Below are 15,570 nucleotides of genomic sequence, written 5' to 3' on the forward strand. Positions count from 1 at the left end.
ATCAGTAATATCCCAGTTCTTTGGGTACCAGATTGAGGGAACTTCACTGTAATTTAGATGGGTAGATGTACAGATAAACAGTCCTTTAAGAGGCCATGGGGAAAATGTATAGTGACCAAAGATTCTTATTTCTAATCTGTTTACTAAGGGTTGTAAAACAGAATAAAATGTACTTTAGAGATAATTTGGAGGCGGGATCAATACATTTCCAGACTTACTTATTATTATTATTAAATTGGTTTTAGATAGATGCTCCAAGAGTCCTCACTGTGTGAGGTCCAGGTGCTTTTACACCCCGCGCTTTTTGACCTTTACCCTTGGTTATCATCACTTTCCCTCCAAAGGGAGGCTGGTGACGCCAAGCAGGAGGAGGTGGGAGGGGGAGGCGTCCTGTGGGTGTACAGCATTCCCATTGGCGGACAGAAGGAGCCAGAAGGAGGCTCCAGTTGAAGCGAGGAAAAGAGGGGCGAGAGGGAGGATCTAAGAGGAAGGCGGAGCTAAAGAAGCCTAACCGGAGCGGGGCGCAAGTGCAATTGTACGCGCCTCGCTGTGCGATGGCGGCGGCGCCGAGCACAGTCATCCTGCTGGCCGCGGAGTCTTCCCCTCAGGAAGCTACCGTCTCTGCCGCCTCCTCCTCCTACGTCGCCTGCGCGGCGGCGGCGGCGGCGGCGGCGGCGGCGGCGGCGGCGGCGGCGGCAGTGATTGTGCCTGCCTCCTCCGCCACCTCCACCCAGGTCTGCCCGCTCGCCGGTGGCTGTGGCGACGGCGGCGGCTTTGGCGGCTCCACTATGGCGGCGGCGGGGAGGGGGGGCAGTAGTTTTAAAGTAGACACCCGCTCTTGCCTCAGAGAAGGTGAGTTCCCGTCCCGGGGTGCGGGGGCGGCCCCATCTCCTTCTCTGCCTCTCTTCAGCTTGTCAGAAATCGGACTGGGCGCGGTTCGCCTCCGCCCCACCCCCCACCTGCTGTGGCGCAGTAAAGGCCAAACTCGCCCCGCCCCGCCCCGCTCTATTAGCCCTGAGTGTGCAAGATGGACTGAAGCAGAGGGGCTTCCCTACCTCTTCCCCTTCCCCGCAAAGGACTGGGGTCCTCAGGCAAAGGAACTGCAGGTACTCACAAGGCAGGAGTTAGAAGGGAAAAAAAAAAATATGTATATAACACATTATTTCTCTCCCAGCCAGACGCTTTAGTGTGATGTAGAACGGAGGTGTGATTTGGGAAAAGAAGAGGCAAGGTAGAAGTGCTGTAGTCCTTAAGGGTCAGGGAAAGAGGAGGCTGATGGAGGAAGGGCACAGAAATCAAAGAGGAAAGAAAAGAAATGAGGGAGACACCCCCCCCTCCCCCGTGAAATTCAATGTCCTGAAGTGTACAAACTAACAGTAGGCTATTTACAGAGGATTTCCAAGAGGTTACCTTGTATACTTGGGCTTTCAAGTAGGATCTGTTGTATTTTAGGATCCAGCGTATGGTGCAGAAGACTACTGGAGAAAGAGAGGCAGAGAGTTTGACAGAAGTAGAGATTTCAGAGACCACTGGAGAGTTTTCTGTGGCTATTTGAGGTTGTATACTAGTAAAGCAAGGTTTACAGGCCCATCTTAAAGGTGCTTTGGGTTTGAATCAGTGCTGTATTACTTACCAACACATACTACTCCTAACAAAAATGTATTTCTTGACTATTTCAATATAAATGGACTTTAGTTCACATGAAGTACGATATACTTGTAAACAGTCTACTAATATCAGACTTATAAAATGTGCCTTTGAAATGTGTTTTAAAGCAGTTTTGGAAATGTTCTTAGACGGTGGAGACCGATATCATTGTAGAAGATCTCAGAGAATATTGCCATTGTAAGTTTTGTAATTTCCACTGTGTGCTTTGTTACTTTATCTTGCTAACTTACCTCCAAAGTGAAAGATTATGGATGCCAAAATTGAATAAAATAATTTAAAATAATTAAAATTACCCCATAAAAATTTGTTCTTCACATTTGTAAATGATATATATTTGTGTGTGATATTCCATAATTTTCATACCTTTCACTTTGGTAGAATGGCAAATCAATAAAAACAAATCCCTCACAATAATTGTAATAGGCACATTACATAAATGCCACTTACTAAATATGGATATTAGAAATACACTGTAATATGATGGTGTTTTATTTATCAACTCTCTTAGCAAAGATGTTAGTATCTTCAATCAGCTTGGATTTATGTCATTGTCCTAGGATGAAACTCCTAGATTTTTAAGTTTTATACCAAACTGTGCTGTAACCAGCAGGAAGGTGAGAGCAGTGTTACAGGCATCAAAATCACCACTCAATTTGGCTCTCATACCTGTTCACAGTTAAGGTTAAGGTCAAGGTCATCATTTCATGGGGGGGAAAAGTGGCTTTTGCCAGGCTCTCTAACTGGTTTGATTGTACTATCTTTGAATATATGCAAACATTAAAGGCTTTAAGAGATGTAAGTTCATAAAGTAGCAGCAACACCTTATCTGTATGAAGAGAACTCTGGCTTAGAAGTCCAGTGCTGCTAACTAATCCACTAGACTTTGTGACCCTGAACAGGTCCTAAGCTTCTTGGATTTGGGTTTTGTCATTTCTGAAATGGGGGAATTGGACTGTCCAAACTCTTGAGTTAAATTTCATACCTAAAAGCATGAACCATTATTTTGGAGTTCTGCATTGATAGTCCTTTGTGGGTTATTTGCATGGTTGTGTATGGGGACAGTAACTTACAAAATATAAGAAACCTTGACCAATAATCATCATCTGACATTCACTGAGTAATGAATTCCGTGTTGAATTAGGGTTCATACAATTTATTAGGGTATGAAAAACCAAGTATAATTGTTACCTAAAAATCATTTATCATTTCTTTTTAGCTAAATATCCATCATTAACTCTTTAGTCCAAATTAAAATTTTCTCACCTTTTCACTTCACAAATGGTGAATATTTGATATATCACACTGCCCAAAACACTGTTAGGCCTCAGTGGCTTTGCGAGGTTGTTATGAAAGTAGATAGTTATAAAAGTCATAATGGCTGACAGTTACAGTGGATAAAGGAGAAAATAGAAAAATGTTACTTGGTTGTGTGCCAATATCTTTTGCCCATTTGGTTTTTTGAAGTCTAGTTAGGATACAGCTCTAAAAGACACCAAAGGATTGTCAGGATTCCGCTTATTATAAGTCAGCTCCTGATAAGATCATTAAATGTGATTTGAAAAAGCCTTTGCTGATACATTTTTCTTTCCTTTTTTTTTTTGATACTAGGGATTGAACCCACGGTACAACTGAGCTATGTTCCCAGTCCTTTTAATTTTTGCACAGGGAGGGACAGGGTCTCACTAAGTTGCTGAGGCTGGCCTCAAATTTGAGATCCTCCTGCCTTAGCCTCCTGAGTCACTGGAATTATAGGCATTTGCCACTGTGCCTGAGGCTTGATAAATTTTCATTTCCTGCTAAGATTCATGGATCTTGTCCCTCCTGGGTTGGCAATGGGCAAATGTCAGTGGAAATCAGAAATTGTCAAGGAATATCAGAAACTGTAAAAAATGGGATGTGAACAGACATGAAAAAATTCAAACATATACACTCAATACATTCAGAATTCATGGTAAGGTTGGGTCATGAGATTTTGTAGAACATATTTCATTTAATGAAGTTTTTAAAAAATGTTCAATGGCTCAAACATGAATTTTCACCCAGTAATGATGTTACCTGTACTCATAGTAAAAACCAAAACAAAAAAATAAATGAAGCTCCCTGTTAATTTGCTATTTTCTTTCAAGAAAAAGAAATTATGAAATAGTTGTTGTTTTATATTCTTGCTTTTTATTTAGTTATTAATCCTTTTGCATAGCACTAGAAGTGTTTTGTTTCCATATTGTTCAATAGAATTTCAAGTCATATGTCAGTAAGTCCACCGTGTAAGAAAACCTAGTTACTAACCTTTCCTTCATTTATTCAGGAATCACTTAATGAATACCTGTGTATGTGTGCCAGGCACTAGGCTTAGTGCTTAAAGATACACAGACAAAAGACACAGCTATACTGAAGAGCTCAATAGTATTTCTCAATATTAAAACTACAAAATAAACAAGTGGGAAAAAATGTAGTTTTAAATGACTAATTGTGCTCCTGAATGAATTGTGTTCCATTGTTTATTATAAATCTGCATTCTGATCTTGGTGGTTTATGTAATAGAGGCATACTAATGCACATCATATTTTCAGTCTAGTATATTTGTGAAGAATTATTAGTAAACTGTTAGAAATAATTTTTTATTTTGTATTTCACAGGTTGGGGATGTCTGGAGAGAGGTTAATGAACATTTGTTAGTTTCTGGCCCTCTCTCTTAGGTGTCAATATATGAAAATATTTACTAAGTTTATAAAGAATAACTTAAGCAAGTTTCCTACCATATTCATTATATCTGTGAGAACTTTGATTCTTTCCCATCTGAAAACCAGTCTTACAAATCCAGTCACGTTTATTAACCTGTTGGAATGAATGGCATGTATTTAGTGGCTTTCTGATGCAAAGTAGCTGTCATGGGATCAAGTAAGTTAATGGATTACACAGGACCTAATTCAGTTTCTGACTTCAGAAGCATGAACCCTGAATTCACTAGCCACAAAGGTTTATGATTATAAAGGTCAAGGTTTAGTTGAAATAAAAATGACATAAATGTTTAACATTATATCTAGTACTTTTCAATTATTTTGTTAATTCCTTTTTATTTGTAATTATTAATGTACAATGGGAAATGTCATTATCTGATTGTGATAATTTCTGTAAATTAGTCAAAACTTGGTAAACTAATGAATCAGACACTAACCTAATAACCTGAAAGTTTAAGGATATTAGATGGCTTTATAGCTTTGAGTGTTCATCATGTTGACCAGTACAGATTTGTATTTCTAGCGCAATTAATCTTTCTGAAAACTCCTTAAGAGGAGTGCGGCCTTTTAAACACCTTGGCAAGATTAACACAGTTCCTCATTCTGCTGTATCTTAGTATTGATGTGCTCTGGTCATTCTTTTCTGAGGTTATGATGGTATGCAAAAGATTTCAAAGGTCAAGCCAGCATTTACCAAAAAAGTCCTGTTTATTCAAGAATGTTTGAGAGATTATCTCTAAAGATGTAATCATGGAGAATATAGCACATGCACTCTTTGCACAATTAAAATGCTTATTTCTCAAACTTCTCTGTGACTATGTTTATAGTATTACAGCCAACACTTTTGAGGTTTGCTCCATTTTGGTCACTTTATTTTAAACAGGATGTACAAAAAGTTCTTTACAATCCTGGATCTCTTTGCATCAAGATCAGTTAGACTATGAAATTCCCATTCAGCAATGAATTAAAACAGCTAATAGCAAGTTCTTGCCATAGATATATATGATTTGTCCTTAGGAAGAGATTTGATGTTTGTATAACTAAACCCAATTGTCATTTAAGAGATGCAAGTAAGATTCATTTTATTCATACAGCCAGATATATGTAGAATCACCTAATTTTAGGAAATTTAAACTGATTATCAGGCTAATCAAAGAACATTTCATAAAACAGAGAAAATTATATTTCCCCAAACTGAATAAATATGGTAATCTTCTGTTTCCCTTCCTCAGACATTCTGTAACATTTATAATTCCACAAACAAGTGTGGACCAAATTCATTTTTCTTTTCTGATCCAAGCCATAAGTGTTATATTTTTTGTCACAAAATCTATTTCATTTTAAATTGTCTGGTGTTATCTAGTAGTATTAGATAGGAGAACGTTTCAAATATGATAATTTGGTTTTAACACACAGTTGCATTTTTGGAAGCAGAAGATAGTGATATTTTGCATTTTCATAATAGTGTAACTATTCAAACTAGGCCCAACCTAACAAAAGTCACTAAAATTAAGTTTCTGTCAAATGACTCCATCTTATTTTATTTCATTAAAGGCAAATATTCTGGTATAAGCTGAATCAAATATTTTTATATTGTAATCCTGTAATGCCCAAGTCCACAGAACATGAGCTGTTCGTATTCATAATTATGGTTTACTGATTAGCATTTCTCTGATATTACTATTGACTTTCCTTGGACTACTACAGTTATTTTCTGGACCAAATCCAACTGAATCTAGAATTATATCTTTTAAATTTTAGTCACCCCATTCATTTATTTCCTGTAACCTCCCTGGGCCTTAGCTTCCTCATTTATGAAATGAGGACATTAGGATGGATTCGTCCTGAATTGGAGGCAGTTTTGCCCCTCAAGGGACATTTGATTATGTCTGGATATGGTTTTGTTTTTACAACTAGGTAATGCTACTGACATCTTATTGATGGAGGCCAGGGATGCTGTCAGATATACCTATAATGCATAGGACAGCCTCTCACAACAAAGAATCATCTGACCCAAAGTAACAATAATATCAAGAATGAGAAATTTTAGACTAGATGATCTTTCAAATAACCTGACCTGAACTAAGATGTTTAAGCATAATATTAAGTAAAAACTCAAAAGTGTTTGGATTGGTAAAAAAAAGTGTACTTTTATTAAAGTGTGTACATGTTGAATGAAAAAACTTTTATCTCATTTAATATTTGCCAAATCCTTGGAATTACATATGCATTTCTGTACTTCTTAGATGAAAAATCAGTTTAGAGTAATTAAATAATTTCTGAAGTTTATATAGTTACAAGTACAGATGGGATTTGAATATATTTAAACAACTCAAAAGCTTAACTTGTTTTCTCTTACTACCCAGTGAATAGGTCATAGTTCTCTCCCATTCCAAATTATTATGAAAGCTTTATTTTTTTCAGATCATGTAAATATTTTCTGTAGTAAAGAAATAAAGAGATAAACACTTTTATTTTTATTTTTGCAGTGCTGGGGGTTAAACCCAGTGACTTGTGCATGCTAGACAAATACTCTACCCCTGAGCCACATCCCCAACACAACAGTTTTATTAAAGGAATATTGGGGTTGATTCATTCTCCCACCAAAGGCTAAAGCCACACTTAAATGTAATAAAATACATTGCATTGAATTATGAACACTCTTGTCAGATTCCATTTATAATTTGTCACAAAATCACTCTTTCATTCAAATAATCCTCATAAATATTACTCAGGAGGTTCACTTATACTGTGGTAGCAAACAAAAAAACGTTTATCACTTGCTCTTGCATTTTCTTCTCATTAATGGGTTCATTCTGGGGCACTTGTTTTTATGCACTGATTCCAGAAGACGAAGGTGCTTTTATCTTTTATTTTCTCAATATTTAAAAAGTTTTGCAAAAAAAATTGCCTAAGTATTTTAAGTGTGCCATTTAGTGGCATAAAGCACATTCATAATGCAGTGTAGGCTTTACAGTGATTCATTTCCAGAACTTTTCCATTGTTCCAAACTGAAACTCTGTACCTGTAGGTAATAGTTTTGTTATATGACCATGTTTCTCCACTCTGTACAACTTTCTGACATGTCTAACTTCTAGAAAATAACATATTTAAAAGCTATGCTTAATTTGTTAACAGTTGACAACCTGAGGAAATACAGTTTATTATGACCACAAGGCACAAAGCAAAGCAGTTTTACCCTCTTTACCATAGTATAAATGGGACCATCCGTTAAACATTATTTTATCTTTTCCATATCCTATCATTTTAAGCCTTATTCCATTGCAGATTTATTTTTTCCCATTTCCACTCTAGTTTTTGTGACAGTTATTTCCTATTTCTCATTACACGTATGTTAAAATGTAAAGAAATGATGTTAGCATTAGAAATTCCTGTTTCAACAACAGTACATCCCTGTCCATATTTGAGAGCATTCTGTTGTATCATTAACATCTCATTACTGTTTCACTAAAGTAAGCTTTGATTCTGAGAATAAAATCTTGCTCTGCTATCTGTATATCTTTTCCAAGTTCATAGTAGCATAAAAATTTAAGTACCATGGAATGAAGAACAGTTCAGAAGCACTATGCTAGAAATATTAAAATAACATTCCAAAGATTGACTGGGGGCATTTACCTTACCATGTTCTATGACATTTATTCAATGCAAATGAGAGATGAATTTATACTTTGCAGCATTCAGTATATTGTCATTTGATATTCTAATGTATAATCTATATTTTTTACCCAACATCTCCTAACTTCTTACTGAATTGGATTGAAAGCTACAAGACCCAACATGCTATGAATTTTGTGTATTTATTGGCAGAGAAAAAAAATGAACTCTTTATACCAATCTATAACAAGAATGTTAAATTGCCAAAGAAAAATTCTTTTTTTACACTTGTAATAATGACTAAAACAATATAATTGTTGATAGAAAGGTTGTGTGTGTTTTCGCAAAGAAATATTTTGGGGAGAGCCAGCTTTAGGGTTTGGACATAGACAAGAAAGTAAAGGGAAGGAAGGAGTACGGGGAGAAATATCGATTTTTTTAGGCCCTTAAAGTTCCATGTTTACAGTAAGGCTTCTTAAAATGTTAAGTCATCTTTTTTTTGTTTCTGATTGTCTTATTATGTGGATGCAGCTAAAATATTTATGTCCTCTGTAAGTGTTCCACCAAAATTCTGCTTCTATATGTATTCCTATCTAAAAACTTTTTTCCACCAATCACCATAAAAAATATAAAGTCAAGTACAACAGAAATCTGAAAGGTTGTGATACGTTCTTAGTCATACAGTAAGTAAATAGCAGGATGACAACAGTAATGCAGTCTCTTACTCTGGTGTTTTTTTTTTTTTTTTTTTTTTGTACTTGGGATTGAACCCAGGGGCACATTACCACTGAGCTACATCCCCAGCTCTTTAAAAAAATTATTTATTTTGACTTGGATGGGGGGGGTCTCACTAATTTGCTGGGGCTGGCCTTGAAATTGTGATCTTCTGGCCTCAGCCTCCAAGTTGCTGGAATTACAGATGTGCACCACTTCTCCCAGCTACTCTGGTGCTTTTTACAACTCTGTTTATGGAATTAAGAAACAGTGTAAAACTGAATGTAACAACTAACCAATAAATACATTTGTTTAATATTCTAATCAGTTAAGGAAGAAAAGATCTTGGAAAGACTGTAAAGAAGAAAAGAAAAGAGGATGACACAAACCCCCAGGTTTCCTCATTTCTTCAGCTATGCTCTGGTTCCCATTACTAGCAGAAATAGTTTCTAAGTTCTAGTTCTTTTTTTATAGACAGGGTCTCACTAAATTGTTGAGGCTGGCTTTGAGTTTGTGATCCTCCTGCCTCAGCCGCCCGAGCCACTGGGATTACAGGCATGCACCACCTTGCCTTACTCCCATTTTTTTTTTTACTAGAACACTTACTTTTAATTTGAGGTACATCATGGGTATTTAGTAAATAATAATTTCTTTCCCCACCATCTTCCTCACAGCCAACATCATCTGCTTACCTGACTTCTAATTCAACATCTGTTCCCTGAAATTATCCTTCCCTCTAGGCCTTCACACTGAGACAGGCTGAGAAACATTTGTACTATGAGCACCAGTTTCCTCTCCCACTCTCAGAATTGGATATTGGCCATTTATTTCTGGGAGTTCAAAAGTCATGTCTCAAATAGTGGAGGAAGCAGGTAGGGTGAGTCTAAAGAAACAATTATTTAGCATCTTATGAATGCTGAGCCTAGAAAGGAAGTTTCCCATTCCAGATATTGCCACCTCTTTTTTGTTGTAACTGGGAATTGAACTCTAGAGTCTTATACATGCTAGACAAGAATTCTACCATTGAGCAACGTGTCCAACTCAAGACTGTGGCCTTCTTGAGAACCACCTCAAGGAAACCTTGGGTCAACATATATTTGAATCCTGGCTCTGACACTAAATGTGTAACTTTGGGAAAACCACTTAATCTCTCCAAATCTCACATATCACTTTTAGAAAGCGAAGATCATCACATCCATGTCAAAATTTAGGGGCCATGCAACTTGAGAATTTGTCAGTACAGGGTGACCTCTAAGAAACAGTATTCAAATTACTTCTTAATAGAAATTCACCACCCACAATCCCCCAGATGACAAATTCAGAATCCAGAAAGATCTTGAAACACTAGAATGATAAACTGAATCTAAGAAGATGAAATTTAAATGGAACTAATGTGTTATGGTTTAGATAATAGATGTCACCCCCCCTCCCAAGCTTATGTGTTAGACAATGCAAGAAAGTTTAGAGGCGAAATGATGGGATTATGAGAGCCATTATCTAATTGGTGTATTAATCCACGTCAATGGATTAAATGGATGGTAACTGTAGGCAGGTAGGTTATGCCTGGAGGATGTGGGTTACTAGGGGGCATTCCTTTGATTTATATATTTGTTCCTGGTAAGCAGAGCTCTCTGCTTCCTGGTGGCTGTATTCTGAGTTGCTTTACTCTACTATGTTTCCACCATGATGTTCTGCTTCTCCTTGGAATCAAAGCAATGGAATTGGCCGTCTATGGACTGAGACATCTTAAACCGTGAGCCAAATAAACTTTTCCTCTTAAATTTTTCTTGTTAGGTCTTTTGGTCACAGCAACAAAAAAGTTGATTAAAACAAAAAGTATATACTGGGTCTGTTTAGGGGTCCATAATTTTTTCTGATTATATAACTGTGCCCTGCAGGAACACAGATTAATCAGTCCTAGGTGAAGTAGAACCAGATATTTGAGTCAAAAGTTAGCTGAGCATGAGTCAATTGATGTGACCCCCACAAGTAGTGAATTTAACTTAAGCTTCCTTGATAAATTTTCAAAATAAGGTATTAAATATACTTAATGCTACTGAACTGTATACTTCAACATGGTTGAAGTGGTAAATTTTGCTTTTTACCATAACTCTAAAAAAGAAGATGATCCCATTTTACTTGTTTGTTGTCATTGTGACCCTATTAAAGAGATTGTGTTAGTTATGAATGGCAAGGATTTAGGCAAACTAATAAGAGGACTAGAAATCATGCCATATGAACTAACTGGGATTAACTCACAAAAGGGGTAAAGACAAAGGAAAGGAAGAAAAAGCAATAGCTCTTTTAAAGGACTGATGGAATATTAGAAGAGGGGTCATACTCACCATGTCTTCAAGAAATGAAACTAGGCCCCATGGAAGCTCTAGATGGTCCCTACACCAACAGCATCAGTATTTCCAGGGAACTTTTTAGAAATGCAATTCTTGAGCTCAATCTCAGAACTACGGAATAAAAAAATTCTAGTTGTGTGAATCCAGTGATCTCTTATGACAATTATCCAGGAAATCCTGGTATACACTAAAGGTAAGAACTCCTACACTAGGAAAACAACTTTCAGTTCAACAGAAGCCTGGAAAATCCTTAAAAGATAGCGTTAGTTCTCAACTCTCACTATGCAACTGAATCACCCAGGAAACTAAAATAAACAATGAATGGGAAATACTTAGATTCTTATTAATTAATGTGGGATGGAGCCTTGGAATTGGCCTGTTTAAATTGGTGATTCTGATGGGCAGCCAAGGTTAAGATGATGGAAAGCTCAATGAGGTCAATAGTTCTGCTTTTTCACAGAGTACAGCCAAACACCAGCTTCTCAGAAACCTGCTTAAACACAGATTCTTGGGCTTCAACCATGGAGAGATTTGAATAGTGCCGAGGAATATGGGCATTCACTCATTCATCCTTTTTTTTTTTTTTCTAAAACCTTTACAGATTAGACTAAACATAGTTTAGCCTGATAAGTAACATTCTAAATGACAATATCTTTTTACAGTTCATTTTACTCACCAAATAAATATTGGACCATCATTATGTGTAAGAATCTGAGCCTGTCCTATAAGGAAGGGTTCCCATCATGTTGATCATCATAATCACTTGTGGATAAATTGAACCACCCACAGAAATTTTGATTTTAATTCAGTATGTATGATTTTGAAAAGCTTCACATGTGAATTTGATGTGAAACCCTGATTAAGAAGAATTTTACATAAAGAATTATTGCTGAAAATTAGAGTAGAATTAATCATATTTAAATTAAGAGAGTTGCTATTTATATAAAATTTGGGGAAAGTATTTCAAGTCAATTTTAAGTGTGAATCATCACTTCAGCATCATCTTTTATAATTTTATGTTTTCATTTTTGATTCACTGAAGTCGGGACATCAGCACATTCATATAAAATTCTCCCACAAAGAGAATTTGCCACTGACAAACAGTTGTAGATACATTCATTGGATGTAATGCCAAAGCTCCACCTCTTACATCAGAAACAACATTACTGAAGTTTATTTGTAATAGATGTAAAGGCTTATAATATTCACAGAAAGTTCTTATCTCAGTCTTTAATATCCTCTAGTTTTGATAGACATGACTTTCTTTTCTTTCTATGCCCACTGCCCCTCTTCTAGTTCAAGCCTCAGGTCTTCCATGGACACCTAACTGATATGCCAATTTAAATCACTCCTTTTGTCTATTGTTTACATAATTAAATCCAAATGCCCTAATGAATCTCATTATGATTTGACTCTATTCTTTTTTTCCAGTGTTATTCTTCATACTCTTTTACCTTCCTTGAAATACCATTATTCTACTTTTTAAAATTTTGCATATCTTTTAATGCTTAGTTCAAATTCTGTTCTCTTCTATGAAGTTTTCTCCAAAATTTTCAGCAAGAATACGCTATACTTTCTTATGCCCTATAGCATATAAAATATTTTGGTTTTCAGATTTTAGCACTTTCTATACACATATTATCTTCCTTACTGAATTGTACATTACTTGAGATTAGGAATTACTTAGTTTGCATTCCCAATAATTTACAGTCCAGCTTGATCACATAACATGTGACAGGTTAGTTTTGGTTCACTGAATCACAATTTCCAAACTTTTGGAATGTCAAAAATACCATTTACCATATGCATTTGTCTTAAATTCAGAAGAGATAATCTGTCACCTTGTTTGACTCACAGAAAACCCTCAATGTTCAATCATTTTTCTACCTATTTTCAAAACACCTACCATAATACTTTGGATCTAAACACAATAAATATCAGTAAAGCTAAATTATATCCAAAGACACTTGAGGGCCTGTACTAGGTGGTGTTAAGGGCATTAAGAGGTAAATAGGAAAGGATGTCATGTTATAATTGGTATGAATTAGTGATTTTCTAGGGACAATGGTTGGATTTTGAGCCTGAGGATATTATGTCATTTAAGAAAGAAAAACAGACCCAGGCCTTGTTTGAGGAAATGAGTCAAAGGCAATCTAGGCAATATTATCCTAAAGGAAAAGTTATAGGGACACCAGCAATTTCCTGGACTTTATGGATGTGATCTGGAATACCAGTAATGAAAGACTGGGTGGAAAAATCCAGGCTTCTTGTTTACCAACTTGAGTGTCAATTTCAGATTATCTCAGTAGTGGAGAAACTTGGAATTAAAGGTTGATCTAGGAGAAAAATCAGTGTAAATTTTTTGGAATTCTTGAACCTATAAATTAGTGGTTCCCTACTTCTGAAAGAAATGTTTCTGCAGGGTGTGATGCCCCATGCCTATAATCCCAGCCACTAGGGAGGTTGAGGCAGGAGAATCACAAGTTTTAAGTGATTCTTGTCCTCATCCTCAGCAACTTTTAGGTCTTGAACAACTTGGTGAGACCATGTCTGAAAATAAAATATAAAAAGGCTTGGGGATATGGCTCAGTGGTTAAGCGCCCCTGGGTTCAATTCCGGGTAACAAAGAAAAAAGAAAGAAAAAAAGAAACACTTTTTCTGTAAAGTTATAATGCCACCACAGGATAATTAGTGATACTTATAAACTTCTTATTCCTTGTTTCTGTTTGTCTGGGGAAGTCTTTATTTATCTTTAATTTCTGAAGGGCTGCTTTTGTGGGTATGTTATTTTTGGTAGTTATTTCCTGCATCATCTTGAATACATTTTCCCATGTTCCTGGTCTGTAAGGTCTCTGCTGAAAAATCCACATTGAGAAGTTAAGATTATGACACTATGCTTACATTGCATATAGCGTTTATTACTGAAATAAGGAAAGTCCTGAAATAAATTTTAGATAACCTTTTTACTTTGCTGATGTTAGAGTCAGATAAATCATATATTTTAGGATAATCTCAAAAATAATTCAGAGGTGATGTGATAAATTATAGGGATAAACTTGTAAATATTAATTATTTTATGACATGTTTCTAATTACAGTTATTCTAATCTTGAACATGTAATTTTTAAAGTAACTTTAATTTTTAAAGTTCAGTCCATAGAAAGGTATTGAAAATTAAGCTTAGTGAAAGATACCTCACTTAACTTTTAAAGTAAACATCTTCAATTGTTTTCATGTAAGTGTAGTTATTCCTTCTATTTTTGGTATTCATTTTCATAGAAAAACTTTCCATCTTTTCACTTTCTACATGTGTTTTTAACATGTGAAGTGAGTGTCTTATAGGCATCATGTGTTTGGGTCTTGCTTTTTTATCCATTCAGCCATTCTCTTTGGATTGGAAAATTTAATCTATTTATATTCAAGATAATTATTGATATGTGAAGATTTAATAATGTCATTTTATTAATTGCTTTATGTCTCCTTTCTCTTCTTCCTCTCTTACAGTCTTCCTTTATGATTGATTTTCTCTGATGTTATGCTTTGATTCCTTATATTTCCCCTTTTGTGTATCTACTATAAATTTTGCGTTATGGTTACTATGAAGATTTCAAGAACATCTCATAGATATAACAGGCTACTTAAGCTAATAGCAACTTTGATCATCTAAAACCATTTCACACTTCTTTACTCCTCACACATTTTATATTTTTTTAGATGTTGATGGACCTTTATTTTATTCATTTATTTTTATGTGATGCTGAGAATTGAACCCGGTGCCTCACACATGCAGGGCAAGCACTCTACCACTGAGCCACATCCCCAGCCCACATTTTATATTTTTGATGTCACAGTTTATATTCTTTTATATGTGTATCCTGTAACAAATTATTGTAGCTATTATTATTCTCAAAAGTTTTATTTTTTTAGCTTCATTATTAACAATATAAGTGATTTACCCACCACCATTTCAGGACTAGTATATTCTGAATTTATATGTGTACTTACTTTACCAGTAAGTTTTACACACTCCTACATTTTCATGTTACAAATTAATATCTTTTCCTTTCAGCTGGAAGAACTTCCTTTAGCATTTCATGTAAGACAAGTCTGGTGGAGATTTATTCCCTATTTCTGTTTGTCTGGGGAAGTCTTTATTTATCTTTAACTTCTGAAGGGCTGCTTTTGTGTGTATGTTATTTTTGGTAGTTTATTTACTTCATTATCTTGCATACATTATCCCACATTCCTGGTCTTTGGGGTCTCTTCTAAGAAATCCACTGCTGGATTTTTTTGTTATGCTGACACTCCAGCACAGGGACGTGAGCATTCTAGGCAAGCACTGTTCCACTGAGCTAGATTATCAGCTTTCACTGCTAGCTGTTTTGAAACTCCTTTGTATGTTATTTGCTTCTTTTCTCTTGCTGCTGTCAAGATCCTCTCTTTGTCCTTGATATTTGAGAATTTCATTATAATTTGTCTTGAGAT

The 15,570-nt window shown here is 35.7% G+C and overlaps 1 protein-coding gene across 8 annotated transcripts in view; it reads left to right on the forward strand.

The window, feature by feature from the left end:
- The first annotated feature begins 523 nt into the window (after positions 1-523).
- ZMAT1 (zinc finger matrin-type 1) overlaps positions 524-15,570 on the forward strand; it is a 51,933-nt gene continuing 36,886 nt past the window's right edge. For 3 of the 8 annotated variants that reach the window (XR_014020080.1, XM_081277838.1, XM_081277839.1), the window contains exon 1: positions 524-852. Coding sequence is in view for 4 of the 8 variants with exons in the window: in XM_081277838.1 (XP_081133964.1) it covers positions 555-852 (298 nt within the window). In the remaining 4 variants the exon portion in view is untranslated. Of the gene's footprint in view, positions 1,107-3,314; positions 4,567-15,570 lie in introns of those variants that run through there. The other 5 variants (XM_081277840.1, XM_081277843.1, XM_081277842.1 and 2 more) reach the window with 5 other exon arrangements.

The sequence above is a fragment of the Spermophilus citellus genome (genome assembly GCF_964194105.1).
Source record: "Spermophilus citellus genome assembly, chromosome: X".
In the NCBI taxonomy this organism is placed as follows: domain Eukaryota; kingdom Metazoa; phylum Chordata; class Mammalia; order Rodentia; family Sciuridae; genus Spermophilus; species Spermophilus citellus.